The following is a 17,460-nucleotide window of genomic DNA, read 5'->3' on the forward strand; positions in this document are numbered from 1 at the left end:
AGTCCCGTCGTACATGTTGTACGTCACCGCGTTCTAAACAATCGTGTGTAGGCAAGTCCATTTTAGCGGTACCTCGTTGGAAAAACTGTCAGTTTATTCTGATGGAAAAACCGGTCGTGTGTACGCAGCATTAGAGGGCCCTGTTCCTCAAAACCTTGGCTTTAACAGCCATGATTTTAAAGCCAGTGAACTGAAAGCAGAATGGTAAATTAATCATTGGGAAAGAAGATCTTTCAGTCTACCCCATCCAACTGGTCCAGTCCAAACCAATGCAGATCACTAGATCTTGATTCTGCAAAGCAGATGAAGACATTTTGGGGGAGGAAAGGCAGAGATTTGGGCATACTGAAACTTGAAAGCGCTCTGTAGCTAACTTTAACCAGAATAGAGCTCAGAACGTGCCCTACAAGAAACCTAGTGCCTGAATGTTGCTTTCAGGTGCTTTCTGCAATATCCAGTCCAGCAAGGTCCACACATGGCAAAAGCAAAGACTGAATAGAAAACATCCATACTCCTTGGCCATTGACAAACTGAGACATACTGATTGTAGGAAGGGATCTCCTGGGTTGGACTACAGTTTTTATCTTTGCCACTCCGGCAGGTGGCAGTGTAACGGAAACGTCAAAGGCTTCTGGTATCCCTCAATTGATGAAATATACATTTTCTCTCACATACAGTATATTGACCCAGTATAACTGTATATTCCCTTTGTCCAGTTGCAAAAGGGAAATTCATTTTACATGTTTTATGTCACCGTAAGTATATGAACTTGCCCAGCTAATTCAGCCAGTCACAAAAATGTGGATGGAGAAAATTTGTATTGATTGCACAATGGAACCAATGGTCGAGGTTTTATGTGACACTGGAGGAAACATAAAATATAATGTACAGGAGTCTACCCAGTTCACTATATCTGTGATTAATATGTCAATTGGTTTACAAATCTTTTTGAATCCAAACCATATGTGCAAAGATGAATGCTGTGTGCCTATAGTAATGCAACATGTTTAGATTGTATATATTTGGTAAAATTCTATTTTTTTACTACTCATAAGACAGATGACGAGTTGTCTAAAAACTTTCCACAAGATGACCTGGCTTCAGTCCTCCAACAAATAAATGAACCACCAGCACGTCTGGAAGATGGTATGAACAAATTGTATATGTTGTAGAATTTCAGTCTTGCATGTGTAATACTTTGTAATAATGGATTGCTCATTGTTTCTCCTATTGTCTATTAGCTGTAGTGTATCTTTTCAGTAGTATGACTGGATCCCATGGTTTTCTGTTAGTTGTTGCAAGGGTTAGAATAAAAACTTCTTCTTCTCTCTTCCTTCTCCTCTCTTCCTTCTCCTCTCTTCCTTCTCCTCTCTTCCTTCTCCTCTCTTCCTTCTCCTCTCTTCCTTCTCCTCTCTTCCTTCTCCTCTCTTCCTTCTCCTCTCTTCCTTCTCCTCTCTCCCTTCTTCTCTCTTCCTTCTTCTCTCTTCTCTCGTCAACACTGACTCTGCCAGAGATCACAGTCACCTTTTGCATGTTCCAGCAACTCCTAATACAGTGCCCATGATTTTAATAATATTTAAAACCCAATCACTGAAATCCTCATATGCCTTTTTAGTATGTTAATGTGATTTCAAACATAATTTCCAATATATTTATGAATCTTCAGCTTTCATTAAAATAATGCTCGTTACCCTGCCATTAAAGTGTTATTAAACCCACAACAGTAAAATCAGTCTGTATATCCAGTAAATCATGCTTTTTATACTAACTGTGAACCCCAAGGGGTTAATCTTGCACATTGTGTAAAAAAGGTTGTTTGATCCTTTCTTCTCTGATCCTCCCCTTCTTTTACAGTCCCCAATCCATCTCCTGATATTACAGAGCCTTGGAGGCACTCTGCACATGCTCGGTTTGGTGTGTGTTGCTAGAGAGGGTTTTTTTTTTTTGTTTTCTTGGGAGAGTGCATGTGATCAGCATAGGGCCAGTCAGCGCTGCCCAGACAGAAAGTCTACTAGCATTAACCAGCACTTCACTGGACACTGATAGGAGTCACAAGACTGCTTTATAATGCAGATGAGAAAAGGTATTTAGCAGTTTATATCTACTAAAGTTATTGCGTTTTCCATGTTCTGTGTGCTGTGGGAAACCAGATACAGTGAATGCAGGGGATATCAAAATGTTCACTCTCCTGCGCTGTGTGGCAAGTCACAACATGTTATCAGACTCTTATCTTGACATGTTAGTATATGTGGCTAATGCACACCTCGCTCTCTTCCAAAGACTGGAGGAGTCCAAATGGACTGGAAACATAGAAGGAAACAGAGGGCACATAGGCCTAGCGCATTATCCTCAATACATGTTTTATTTAATAAAAATGGAGGTGAATATACTCACAAACCAGTACTTGTGTCATAGCATTATCATAAAATCATCCGCTTACATCAATATGTGAAAATCCACAACACTTGTATTCGAGGAACAAGGAAGCTATATACAGCAGCACTAAACAGAGAAAGCACTGATCCTGACTGAAAAGTTCCTTGTCAACACTAAGAGACATCTAAACAAGGCTCTGAAGAAGAGGGAAACCTTTAAATGCATTAGCCGATGTGACTACGTTGTTGTGGATTTTAGCATATGGATTTAAAGCAGTTCTGCCTAATTTATTTTTATTTTTTTACAATACAAATACTGCAGCTGCTGACTTTTAAAATAGGGATACTTACCTGTCCAGGGCGCCTGCGATGTCGGCACCGGAAGCTGACCCGTCCCTTGGCTCTTGGGTGTAGGCGCCTCCATCTCCGGTAATGGAATCAGGAAGTGAAGCCTTGTGGCTTCACTTCCTGGTTACCTAATGCGCATGCGCGATCCCACTGGTCTCTGTTGTCTTCTGGGACCTGTGTGCCTCCCAGGCGGGGGGGATGGAAAGGGCGGGGATGGAAAGGGCGGGGATGGAAAAGGCGACGGAAGTGGTGCAGATACCCGCGGGTGGCTTGGCTATCTATGCCCGGAAGTGGGAGCAAAATACCTGTATTAGACAGGTATCTGCTCCCCCTCAAAGTGCCAAATGTGACACCGGAGGGAGGGAGGATTCCGGAAAAAAACGGAAGTTCCATTTTTGGGTGGAACTCCGCTTTATAATAATGCTATGACACAAGTACTGGTTTGTGAGTATATTCACCTCCATTTTTATTAAATAAAACATGTATTGAGGATAATGCACTAGGCCTATGCAACCTTTGTGTTCTTCTATGCTAGGGTCCTGGGTTTAGTAAAACTTTAAGAGCAAGTTTATATCAGCAACCATGCTAAAAGTATGGCTGCTGGTGTGTGCTGGGAGGTCAGTGCTCTGTCATTTCCTTTAACTTGTGCCATGCATGGTTACCCTTTCACATGGGCTCCTGATGAAGATGGCATTAATCAAGCACGGTCCACTGGTGTTAGAACATCCACTCCAAGAAATGTCATGAACATGAAGCGATCACTGGAGTGCATGTCAGTAGGAAATGGCTTTTATTTTGTTTATTTTTTATTTATAAATGGTGGTTGTTTAATGCATGGTGCTTTAGCCAACTAGTTCTTATTCAATTAGAGTTTACATCTACTTTAGGGTTCATTCACACTGGCGTACCAATCTATACACCTGTGCGCAGGGTCTGTCTTCACCCGCGTGAGATGCACAAGTGTTCCATGCAGACCCGTGCAGGCACCTATGCAGGTGACTGAAGACGGCCCATTCACACTGGCATACAGCTTGGTTGTCTCATGTGAATGAATAATACTGGACAAAATGTAGACACAGATAGTGAAAATTCTGGAACTATATGGATAATTTGATTGAAGAGTATTGTGACAAAACAAATATGCAGTGTATGTATACATTATGCATGTGTGTAAGTATATATTATGAATACATACATTCTGTTTTCATACAGCCCAGCCCTCCAAAGCTCCCTGTTCAAGAAGGCAACGGTGGAAGAAGGAACCCACAGACACAGTTGTAAATGTTCTAGAGGATGCCACCAGCCTCACATCTAGCATAGAGTCTAACAGAAGTGTGGGTGAGTGGGCTAGTCCTAAAATGATTTGTAGCATAACCCCTATACAAAGCACAACTCTGTACTACCGGGTAGAACACCTGATTTTTCTCTACTACAGTTAGGTTACCTTTACAGGTCTGGTCTTTCCCTCTGCCTGTGATTGGAGAGTAAAAAGAGGAGCAACACACCTAAAAGCTAATGTTTCTGTTAATCTGCTGTCTCCTCCTATCAGCATGTTCCTTGTTGTACAGCTAACTGGCCTCTTGTGCTGCTACTTCCTCTCTGAATTTTAACTCTGTTGTACAATGGATTTCAAGAGGCTGTTACCAGATTCAGGTACTAACATTGCTGACATTTAAAAACATAACTACAAATACAAAGAATGGAAAGCAGTGAATGGATCCTAATGATCACATTGCCCGCATCCCTAAATGGAACTACATAAAGAAGTGGTTTTTCCCCTGAGAGTTTACAAGGGAGCCATTATAGTTATAAAAAGTGTAAAAACTGCACTATAAATCATTTCTCCATAAAAAATAAACGAACAGTGAGCAGCAATTTATTTTGTGTAACACAATCACAAACTGTAAATAAAGAAAAGTTTTTGAATTGCGCTAAATAACAAATGTAAACTCCATAAATGAATCCATAGGAGTTAAGTTCATCTGTGAAGTTGATCACAAACAATGTGATAATGAATCAATAGCATTGTCTATCATCCATCACCAAAAATTACAGTGAATCCAGCAGCAGCTGTAGAAACTGCTTACCAGCTCCTGTGGTCCCCTTATTATAGGGGTGTTGAGGTATGCCTATGGCTTAAAACCTAGCCAGGGCCTTTCTTCTCATCTCCGAGCTTCACCACACTTCCGATATCATTCAGTAAGTTGGATCATAGTTGGGTACCAAAAAGAGATCAAAGGCTCTACATAGTATAAAATCCTTGGTGGGTTTATTAAGTATAAAAAGTAACACTCACAGCAATGAGTAAAAAAAAAGCACCTTTTAAGTTTTGGTGTGTCAGCCGGCACACAACCTAATAAACCTGTCTGTCAGGATAAGAGAGAGATGGTGACGTTGGCACGTCGCTCTGCTCTATGCGTTTCATCACAAATGACGCCGCTCTGGGGCAGAAGACCTAATTTTTCTCTACTGTGAGTGTTCCTTTTTATACTTCATAAACCCACCAAGGATTTTACACTACATGGAGCCTTTGACGTCTAACAAAGCTTTAACTACAAACACAGAACTGGTCTAATTTTGGTTATGTATATCTGCCTGGAGTTCAGCTTTAAATTTTGTGCAGTCCTTCCAGAGCGTTGACATGTATGAAGAGGTTGGTGGGTTGTGTTATTTTATTACCACCTTGAAGCTTCAAGTGTCTTCAAGTGTATCTGCTCATGTGTGGCATTTCTTAGCAGATGCCTGCTTCTACAGTCAACCCTTTCATAGATTTTGCAGCAACAGCCACCCATCATGGCAATAGAAAAAAATAGGTACAGCTAAAATGACACAACCTATTTTTCACAAAGTGGTGGTAATTTTTTTATCTACCAATATTGAGACCACAAAAATTGTATGGCATAATTATAGTTTGTTTATAGCTTCTCAGACCTCAGCTTTTATCCTTTCAATCTTTTACTATTTCCTTAACTCATTGCTGTGTTCTTGGTCCTGTATGTAGGAGGCAATGTTATCAATTATAAACTGAAGGAGCAGAGAAGAAAGTGGAAAAAGGAGACACCTGAATCATTGCTTAATATCCTAAATAACGCTGATCTCACCACAGCATTTAAAACATACACCATCTATAGGTCAAGTAAGTATAATACCAATTGATATTGTATCCCATTTTCACATATTTTACTCTGAAAGATTAACTGATTATATACACATTAATATACACATTAGTATCATTATTATACACATTATTACACATAGCATTGTCAGGTTGCGCAATGTCAGATTCACTGCTTTATACAGTAACTATGTTATTATGGGTCAGCTGATTTAAAGAGTTTCTAAAGGTAGTAAAAACTTTATGTGCAACTCCCAGCCACCTCTTCAACTTACCAGAGCCAGATCTCAATCCAGTGTTGTGCCCAAGAGCAGTGTCCCTCTCCGCTCTCTCCCTCCTCATTGGCTCAGAGACAGTAATGAGCCATTGGCTCCTGCTGCTGTAAATCACAGCTAGATAGGAAAGAGCAGTGGCAGGGCCGAGCATAGCAAGCAGGGGACACTCATGGGGGCACTAGACAGGGGGGAGTAGCCAGAAGCACCAATAAGAGGAGGATCAGGGCTGCTTTGTGCAAAACCGTTGTACAGAGCAGGTAAATAGATCATGTTAATATTTAAAACAAAATAGGTTTACAATCACTTTAACTAAAAACAATGTACTTCCTGTATGGCTGATATTTCCTCTCAAAAGCTGGTAAGAAGGCAACCTAAAGTGTTAGTAAACTCCTATTTTTAAATTTCACCTACAGGCCAGCTTATAATGTAGCTTGCCTGTAAGTACAATGAATAGCTCCTAAATGTAGCTCTTAATTGGAGGTCAAAGGGTTGCACATGCTCAATTGATTATTTCTCCCAAAAATTATTGTTCCATAGATATCCATAGACATAGATAGCCTTATCTGTCCTAAAAATAAAACTTTAATGGAAAATACATAATTTGTTAGCAGGAAGGCTTTTTTTGGCAGAACAGACTCTGTATGCCCCTTTTGTAATATAGCTTCTTAACTTGCAGCATGTGATTCGCCAACGATTGTACACTGATCTGCATATGCAAAGTTGCCAAATGAAGAAGATGTGCACTGTGGTGAATGGTGCAGACATTAGTTATGCTTTGACACCTTGCCACCCTCTCCCCAGGGATCCTTCAACTGGGTCTTAAAGCCAGGAGACAGGACATATTTCGCAAACATGTGGTCACACGATCAAGAGCCCATCCCGCCGGCTTATGATTGCCAAATCATAAACAAACTGTTTATGACAGATTGTTCACTGTGCTAAAAGGAAGCAATGAGCGTGCTCTTAGTATAGAAATATAGGCCCCTAAGGACACGTGTGCATTAAAGTAGAACTTTAGTCAAAAAACATTAAGCCCTGGTAGATCACTTCAAGGTGCCCCTTTTTGCAGGTATAGTTATGTGAAACATTAAAAATAAGTGCCTATACTGTTTAAAATCCAGTAATACTGTCTCATCCTCATCTGCACATGCTCAGTTGCACTGTGCTGGAAAATCAGAGCCACTAGAGGCCTTATGTGCCAACAGCCTAAAGATTTACTACTGCTTAGGGGCTCTGGGCTTCAGCAAAATGGCAGCTTCCAGCAGGATGAAACAAGAGCAGTGCTGGAGGAAATTTACAGTACACACTGATTTTGGTAGCATAATTGTTAATTTGGAATGTTCGTTCCTTGCTAAAGAACAGTATTTTTTTTTTATCAAGTTGTTATGGGCAAAGTTCTGCTTTATAGCTCACCACCCCAGCTGTCACAGATATACAGTACATGGACAGCAAGAGGTAAAACAGCTTACCCAAGCACCTGTATTCTCTAGTCTATAGGTTTAGGACATAAAACGAATGATTATTTATGAATACTTTCTATCTTTCTATGGTCATCATCCTACTATCCTCTAATATGTTTTGTCTTTGTACAATAGAACCTTCAGAAGAATGTCTGAAGGGACCACTTGGCACTGACGTTCGAGGACCAGATGCCACAGACAGCAGAGAGGAGGAGATTGCCATAGATCCTGAAAGATTGCAGTCAAGATCTGATGATGAAGACACGTAAGTTATGAATGCTCTCTAAAGACTAAGATCATTGTGTTTTGAGATTTCACCATGCAGAATCGGTGATATTCCTTAACCTGTGGCATCCAGTCAAAAACAGTTATTGCAATAATGCTTTAGGCAGTTGTCAGAAACCATGAAATCAGCCCGAGACAGAAGTACAGTTAAATCACACTTGTTTAATAATAAAAGTAAAAAGAACAAATGTAGTCAAAACATAGCCAAAGTTCTGTAAACGGAACAGATAGTCAGCTAAGCCCGGGGTCAGGGATCAATGTAGAGAATTGGCAAGCAGGATCTGGAGCCAGGAGGGATGCCAGCAAAGCAAGTCTTTAAACAGGAATGCAGGTGATGGTTTCTTGTGATGTTGACCAAGGCGAAGGCAGAGCTCATCTGGACTGGACGGCTTAAGTAGGCAGGAATGATGAGCAGCATATGGATAACGGCTGAGTAACTGTGGAGAGAGATGGGAGCTGGCATGTAGCTGACAGCTGAGCAGCCAGCTCAGAGAAGGAAGGGCTGAGCCCAGCCCTGACAGCAGTGAAGCAAGAATAAGAATGGGAATCCCAAAAATCTCACCATCAATAAAGTTCAACACTGGCAGCATCTATAGTAACACACTAAGCCCTTGTAAACACGGTCAGAGATTCCGACAACCAAATCTGTCGGATTTTGTCTGAAACTGTTGCATACACATGGTTGTACAAAGTTGTCGGAAAATCCAACGTGATGACGTTATTTCGTTACGACGAGACTACGTTCACGCTAGTAGCCAATAGCTTTGGTGTAGGAATTTGATCTGAGCATGCGTGGCACTTTGTCCGATCGGAATTCTCTACACATGATCGGAGTATGTCCAATCGGAGCATTTTGTCTGGAAATTTTTCCAACAAGTTGGAAAACTTGGTCCGTCAGATACTCCGACGGAAACAGTCCGCTGTAGACCACACTCAGTCGGAATATCCGACAAAACGGTCCGAACGGACACATTCCGTCGGAATCTCCGACCGTGTGTACAAGGGCTAACAGGTCCTCTTAAAGTAGGGTGACCAGACATCCCCAGTTTACAGGGACAGTCCCCGGACCAAGTTTGTCCCTGGATTGGATTTGAACAGGGGCTGGGGCAATTTCAAAGACAGCCAATGCACAATAATAAAAATTGAATTACACCCCCCCCCCTGCTCTGCTGCTCCTACTAGTTTAGGAGGGGTTATTTTCCCCCCCCATTATCTGTGCCCCTTTCTGATGATCATGTACTGCTCAGAGCCGAGGGACTATGTCTTCAGTTTCAGGCACATGCCCATTCAGCTCCGCTCGCATGTCCTTCTGTCTTGGCTCAAGTCCTGGCCAGCCGCCTGCCTGTTTATCTCCTTGCCTTCCCTGGTGGAATGATCTTCTTCCTCCTCTCCCCACACAGTAGTAGCCGGGGTCCGGAGAGTAAGACTTGACAGGCTGTGAGGCGGTGGCGGCGGTCAAAGAGTCGCTGATTGCTGCCATTACTAGTAAAAAAAAAAATGGCCCTGGATTTCATTTAAAAAATCTGGTCATCTTATCTTAAAGGTAAATTGAGTGTATTTTCTGACTTTAGAACAGTTGTCATATTTTTTTTTTTGGATAGTGTTAGCAGTCAACTGATGGACTCCACTTGTTTAAGTTACTTTTTTAAGTGCAATTTTAAATTACAGGTTCTCTATAATCTTAATGTAGGACTTATAACTTTAGCATAATATATTTTAAGTATAAATTCAGAGATGAATGATGTTCTTTTATTCTTCAATCTATAGAGACTTTGAGGAAGAGGATATGGACACAGATTGGCTATCGGAGCTGAAAAGGGTGATGGAGGCTCAGGCTTAAAGAGCATCTACAGAAGTAGTAAAGACATTCTGTGGCGTAGGACTGGGCGATAGACACGGCACTTGTTTATTCCAATGATGAAGGTTTTAGTTTGGTATACACAATAACTATATCTCTGCTATGTACATTTCCCCAAAATTGCTGCAAGTACAGAAAAAATACATGTTGAGTTGCCAGCAATCCATTGTGCTTGTTACTTTCATAGTGACTTTGTTGGACTGAAATCCCAACCAGCATTGCAAGCCCTACCTGCTGGACTACAGAACTCTACCTATCCCACAACCCTTTCTGCCTTTCTCCACCTGTATGCATTGATTTATGTCCCATCAAAACAATGCTGCTACTTTGATTACCAAAAGCCTGTGTGTAGGGAAAGGGCTCGAGATATGTACAGTAGTTCTGGGGACAACAGAAACTGAACTGCTGGCAGCTGCCCCTGCAGGAATCTTAGAAATCCATTTTACACTACAGGAACAAGGTAAAAGAAAAAAATAATGCTGGTACATGATCTACAGGAATAGGGGGAGGTTTAGGGTTACATTTTGTGTAATACCTAGACGTACACTTCAAGACTAACTATTCTCTTATCTTGCTTGCTTGTTACGATGTCTACCAAGTAACAATTAATGTAGATGTGGAAGAGCTAGTTGTGACAGACTTGGCGAACCCGACCAAACCTAAAAACTACAGTGCTACTTGTTGGACTTGCAAGGCTCTATCAATGGTCCCTATATTGCCTGTACTTAGGATCCAAGGGACTCCTACCAACTGGTCCAATAGTATAATGGGCAGCATCACAAAGAGAGGCATGGACCAAAGTTCCACTAGATTTAGTTAATATTTGCAGAAGACTTGAAGGTATCTATGGGTTTCTTCATTTTTTTTTTTTTTTTACATTTTCAGTTTAGTCACTTTAATAATTTACTGTAAGCAGTATTTGTGGTACATCTTAACATTGCCCTTCCATATATACTGAAGGATATACTAATCCCCATTGTGTTCCAGGGAGCACATTGTTTTGCCCATGACATGCTGCTGTCCTCTTGTGACTAAAGCCAGCCATAGATAACATGATTTTCTTTGATTACCCCATCAACACAGTCATTGTTGATGGAGGAATCCCTCTTGATATTGCTATTGCGTTCTGATGAGGGGTGGGGGGTACAAGGAGCCATCCCTGCCGAAAGAACAGTGATTATTGCTAGTGGCTATAAAAGCTGGCAATAATCGTATCTTCAAAATTCAACTCGCTGAGGGCGTGGCGACCGAACTCTAAGATGGACGTCTGAGTTGAGAGCTCTGCTCGGCCGCCAGAGAGATCCAAAAACATTGGAGCACACGAGTCCATCCACGGCCACAAACACCACAGCAAGACTACCAGGCAGCTTGGGGATGCCGAGGCTCAGGAAAAACCCACTATAGCCTCATAAAATGCCCAGCTTCTTCTCGTTGAATTCCCGCAGGCTTGGTGGCAGCTCCCACACACAAAGGCCGGAGGACAGTGCCCCAATTCACAATAAATGTCATGGAGGGCCCCATAAACCGCCCGTACGAGACCCTCTGCATAGCGGATTGTCCTCAGGCACATCCATCCAATCTACAAGGAGTCCGGCCAAGTTTAAACCGAGGGTGAAAACCCTTGTCAGGCCACACAGCAACCAGGACATGGAGGTAAGCAGGCTATCAGGGACTGCTCAGGCCCAATAACTGACTGACCCCATAGCGGACTTCCCCACTGCTGACAGACACTATGCTCAAAGACATGCTGATTTCACGCAGATCATCTCTCCAAACTAATATGGTCAAGGGGATCAATCAATGCTACAAAGAAGTGCAGGCTATTGGGGTCAGAGTGGACAGTGTAGAACAACAGATGGATGAGTAGCCGTCCTTTCCTTCCAGAGGGTACCCCAAGAGACATACTACTAAGGGTCCACTTCTATCATGTGAAGAAACAGATCCTGCAGGTAGCACGCAGGCCCGGCAAGATACCTCCACAGTACACTGACATACAACTACTACCAGACCTCTCCAGGAGCACACTACAGAGACACCGCAACTTGGCGACCATCACCAAGGCCTTGAGAAACCACAAAATTCCACACAAATGGAAGTACCCTGCAACCCTCTCCATTATCCACAATGGGACCACGGAAGCCATCAAGACAATGGAGGAAGGTATCGGAGTCCCACGCCACTAAGGGATTCTCCCAGACCAAGTCCTGCAACCCAACTCTGTTCCACAACCACAGTTGCTTCAAAACAAATGGCAAGTGGTGTCACATAAGCGTGGCAAAAAGAAAAATTCCGGTGGCAGCTTATAACCAAACCACAGAAATATCTACATATCTCTCCGGCAACAGGAGTATACAATTTGTTCTCCTATAACCCCGTTAACACGTTCAGCAGCTATGTCTGCATGCGGATCCGTTGTAAGATCCTTTTTTATGAATCCACAGTTAAATTGATATGCTTTTTGTCTTTTTTTTATTCTTTTTGTTACATGCTTGTTGCACACAGCAATCTTCACCGCAGGGTACTGTCGCCCACTGCTGAGATAAAGTCTCAAAACACCCTGAGTCAACTCAAGGAGAATACAACTACCTAAACCCATGGACACAGTATTTACACTACACTACCATTCATCACATCTCTCACCATCATAAATGACCATTTCCTGCCTATCAATAAATGCCAAAGGCCTGAACCACCCGGCCAAAAGATTCTCAGTATGGAAAGAAGCCTCTAAACAAAGAGCGGATGTTCTCTGCATACAGGAGACTCAACAACAAAAAGCCCCAAATGCACACACAGTGAGTATCCATGCATTTTTCTGGCACGCACGCCTGATAGCAAAAAAGGAGGAGTGATGCTAGTCCTGAGAAACTCTTTATCTTTCCAACTCAAAGAGACATACATAGATGAAGGGGGCAGATACATCATAGTGACTGGGGACATTAACTTCAATCCATACACGCTTGTTGCATTGTACGCCCCAAACATGCATCAAATCCGCTTCCTAAGGAGAGTACTCAGGAGAACCCAATCCATGCAATATGGAAATCTTAAAATAGGAGGCGATTTCCATTTTATAGCTGATCCCAATCTGGATACTACCACAGACAAACCAAAAAGATCAGCGACCCTTCATAATCTACACGAACAAGAGCTGTCTGATGCATGGAGATGTCTTCATGCCAACGAGAGAGATTACACCTTTTTTTTTCTCCTCTGGGCACTATTCGTACTCTCGGATAGACATGTTTCTTACCGATAAGTGGCTCCTACATTGTGTTCATACTACTCAGATACAGCATATCACATGGTCTGACCATGCCACAGTTTCTATGTCCATTGCTGAACAGGGTGTCTCTCCTTCACCCCCCATCTGGCGCTGCAATGTTGGCCTCCTACAAGAACCCCGCACTCTCCCAGTGATCTCTCAGCATCTCCAGGAATTCTTCCACAACAATAGCACACACATGATAGACTCCTTTACTCTATGGAATGCTCACAAAGCGTACATGAGAGGCATACTGATTCAATTAGGGGCCAGAGAAAGAAAACGGCATACCGCTAAACTTAACCAATTACTATCTGACATAAATAAGCTGGAATCCTCAAACAAAAATTCCCCTACAATAGCAAATACACTTTCTAAACTCAGAGAAAACCTAAGGGAGCTTCTCACACAACAATATGATAAACATCTCAGACGCGTACAACTGAACTCTTATGCTAACGCAAACAGAGCAGGGAAATGCCTGGCTAGTAGAATAAGGGCTGCCCGCACAAAAACTAGCATATCTGATACATAATACCCTACACCACAAAATCCCCAATCCACAGGAGATGGCTAATCAATTCGCAGACTACTATGGGGCACTGTACAATTTTCATACGGATACATCAACCCCACAACCAACAACCACCACCATACACTTCCTACAGAAAATACAACTCCCATCACTGACAGAAGATTAACTTAGACAGGTGAATGTTCTATTTTCCACTCAGGAAATAGAAAACATCACTAAGACATTACCAAAGGGCAAGTCACCAGGGCCAGACGGTTTTGTAAATGAATATTTCAAAACATTCAAAGAAATCCTAGCCCTGCGCATGCAACAAGTATTTACAAAGGCAGAGGAATCCTATTCATTCCCACAGGAGATGCTGAGAGCCCACATTGTCACTCTACCCAAACCGGGAAAAGATCCCATCACGCCAGCAAACTTTTAGACCAATATCCTTTCTAAACTCAGACATCAAAATATATGCAAAATTGTTGGCCAAGAGATTGTCGGATATTGTTCCATTCATCATAAAGCGCGACCAGATGCAATTTGTGAGGGGGAGACAAACGTCAGATGCTACCGGACGTATCATCAATGTTATTCATCATGCTGTTCATACGCTAACGTCTTCCCTGCTACTATCCATAGATGCAGAGAAGGCGTTCGACAGGGTCCATTGGACTTATATGGAAATGGTGCTGGCCAAATTCAGCTTCAAAGGTCTAATTCTCAGTTATATTGGCTCTCTATTCCTGCCCATTAGCACAAGTTTATACATCGGATCTCCTATCCAAACCATTTAAAATTACCAGTGGCACTCGCCGGGGATGTCCTCTATCCATTACAATATTTAATTTAATGATAGAAACCCAAATATTGCAGCTGCTGACTTTTAATAAATTGACATTTACCTGTCCCAGGGTCCAGCGATGTCGGCGGCAGATGATGAGCTATCGCTGGTCTCTCTGCTGCCCCCGCCGCCATCCTCTGTCAGGGAATCGGGAAGTGAAGCATTGCGGCTTCACTGCCCGGTTCCCTACTGTGCATGCGCGAGTCGCGCTGTGCGTCTCCACTGGTCCCCGCTGTGTGTTTCCCAGAACACAACGGGGGGGGGGGGGTGGGCATCTGCGGCTAGCTGCGGCTAGCTTGTCCCGGAAGTGGGTGCAGATCCTTCCTCCTTCCACAAAACCTCTACTTGTTCCGCTCCCTGCAAATTCCCATTCCACCCCACTACCTCAGTACACTGTCAAAAACCATATGGAAATTCACATGGGGAGGCAAAAGAGCTAGATGCTTTGGAACAACCTTCTCCCACATAAAAGCGTAGGGGGCGCAGGTTTTGCAGATATTCATGATTACCTATGGGCGGTGAGACTAGACCATCTCAAAAACTGGTTCCACACCACGGATGGTCCACTGTGGGTAGAAATAGAAAGATCATCACTCCTGACTAGAAATACAACATCATTCCTAATGAGTGACATATGGAAACCCTGGGAAACCGGGGGTCTATCTCCTTCCATACAAGTATCCATGAAAGCCTGGAGATTCCTCCAAAAACTTGACACCAAAGATACGCACAACATAGAATACGAATTCCCTATAGACCTCGTTCAGGCAAAAATTCCTATGTGACACTCCACACACAGGGCAAAAAAGACATACACGACTTAACTACAGGACCAACACCAAAATTGGCAGAACAAATAATGACTGAGTACCAACTACCCAAAAGTTTGTTTTTCTCCTGTATGCGTATTTCCCACTTCCTAAAGGCACATCCTATACCCCAGCTGAAGATACCAAATAAAGCCTGCCACTTTTACACCCCATAGCCAGCTAAAGGAATATCGCTATTCTACAACCTCATCCAAACCAAACAAACCTTTAGTAAGACAGCCGCCATTAGGAGGTGGGAAAAGGATCTTGACAATACCTTCCCTGATGAACAATGGAAACATGCTTTCAAAGAAACCTACAAACACTCCCATTGTGTGAACCACTGGGAAATTATGCTTAAAATTACCAATAGATGGCACTATACTCCCTATAGACTTGCCACCTTTTTCCCTAACACATATCCCCTTTGTTGGAGAAAATGTGGACAAATGGGCAGGGCTTTTTTTCAGCGGGAACGTGGGGGAACACAGTTCCGGCACCTCTAACACTGAATGTATGTAATAGCGTGGGGTGTGCTGGAGGGTCTATTTATGTTGGCTGCTGGGGGATTTATTGTCACTGGTGGGGATCTAATTTTGTGTGAGGGTCTATTGTTGCTGATAGACAATCTATTGTTTCTGGGAGGGATCTACTTTCCAGGGAGAGGTCTATTTTTACTGGCTGCTGGAGGATCTATTGATGCTGGCTTCTGGGAGACCTGTTGTTGCTGCTGGGTTTGGGGGGGGGGGGGGTCTAATGTTGCTTGGGTGGATATTTTTTTTACTTGGTGTGATATTTTGTTGTGGGTAGGTCATTGATGCTTCACTGGGAATCTGTTGTTGGGGTGAAGTCCATTGTTGCTGGGGGAGTCTATTGTTGTGTGGGGATCTATTGCTGGGATTCTATTGTTGCTGGCTGCAGGGGATCTATTATACAGTTTTTTTTATCATCAACATGTTCCATACAAATGATTTTACACCACAAAATGATACTTGGTTCTGTATGCTCTAAACGGGACAGTACTGGTAGGTGGGTAGGGGGTGGAATCAAGGGACGGTGGTCAAAGGTGGGTAGGGGGCAGCGTCAAAGGGTGACTTAGACAGGGGGAGTTCCTGCACCTATTCTCCGAGGGGAAAAAAAGCCCTGCAAATAGGTAATCTAGTACACACCTTATGGACATGCCCAAGCATAACAAGTCTCTGAAACAAAACATTCCATCTTATTTAGTCAACTACAGGAATCTTAACAACCCCAAACTCTGCACTAGCTATACTCCATATTGGCATAGAGAAATTCCCTCCAGAAGATGGATCAGTCATCACTCACATACTTCTGGCAACCCTCACCCTCATACTTAGAAATTGGAAAAACACCTCAGCTATCAATGTATCTGAAATAATTACGCTAGTTAATAGAAACCGCACATTTGAACGCCTACTAGCTATAAACTCTTTAACATGCAAAAAATGTGATAGAAAAAAGAAAGAACTGCGCTAACCACGAATACCCAAATGTGAGTAGGGTATGTATATGTGCCAGACCCACAATATGGGTCTTAGTATCTTAATGTCTCCAAGACCACCTCCAAAATATAATGCAAACCATATACAAATAAGTGCAATTTAAATGCAAAAACAAACCATAAATACGTGTCAAGAGTGTGAATTCCCCAAACACAATATGAGTAAATCAAACTCAGTGCATATACCTCTAAAAATAAAAATAAAAAGTTAAAAAATAGAATAGAATGTGAAGAAAAATATTTGCAATTTTTTTACATAAATGAAATATCAAGAAAAAAGATTATATTTAGAGACACCCTATATAATGTCCATATAGTCATATGTCAAAAAATAATAAAATGTCCATATAGTAAACAAACACCAGTGAAGTAAAGCTTCAAGTGGAGTGCAGCAGTGAAGGACGAACTTCAAACAGCTGAGTTATAAGTACACAAAATAAAATCTTCTCCAAAGATGTACTGTGCTTTTCCCAACACCGAATGAGTGAATTGGCTTCTTACCAGATCCAAGCGACCCCCCGTTACAGAGGGTCACCACAGGCGACAATAGTCAAAGGGTATCCGGATAGCGATTCCTCCTCAAGCGATCCTGAATCTTTCACGCGGTAGGGTTATGGCTGTTATTCCACATATCACTCCCAACCGGTCCGGTATGATTTCCCATCGATCAGTAGTATATAGCCCTCCCCTGCCTCTGATGAATGGCCATTCATCAGAGGCAGGGGAGGGCTATATACTACTGATCGATGGGAAATCATACCGGACCGGTTGGGAGTGATATGTG

At 42.5% G+C, this 17,460-nt stretch overlaps 1 protein-coding gene across 1 annotated transcript in view; it reads left to right on the forward strand.

Annotated features, from left to right (window-relative positions):
- LOC143983992 (serine/threonine-protein kinase Nek3-like) overlaps positions 1-13,485 on the forward strand; it is a 43,543-nt gene extending 30,058 nt beyond the window's left edge. The window contains 5 exon segments of the mRNA XM_077484217.1: positions 1,056-1,146; positions 3,936-4,061; positions 5,725-5,859; positions 7,709-7,838; positions 9,626-13,485. Coding sequence (XP_077340343.1) covers positions 1,056-1,146; positions 3,936-4,061; positions 5,725-5,859; positions 7,709-7,838; positions 9,626-9,698 — 555 coding nt within the window. The 3' untranslated portion in view covers positions 9,699-13,485.
- Positions 13,486-17,460: the final 3,975 nt, after the last annotated feature.

Source organism: Lithobates pipiens, unplaced genomic scaffold (genome assembly GCF_037356315.1).
Source record: "Lithobates pipiens isolate NorthernLeopardFrog02 unplaced genomic scaffold, aLitPip1_a1.2 Scaffold_16, whole genome shotgun sequence".
NCBI lineage: Eukaryota > Metazoa > Chordata > Amphibia > Anura > Ranidae > Lithobates > Lithobates pipiens.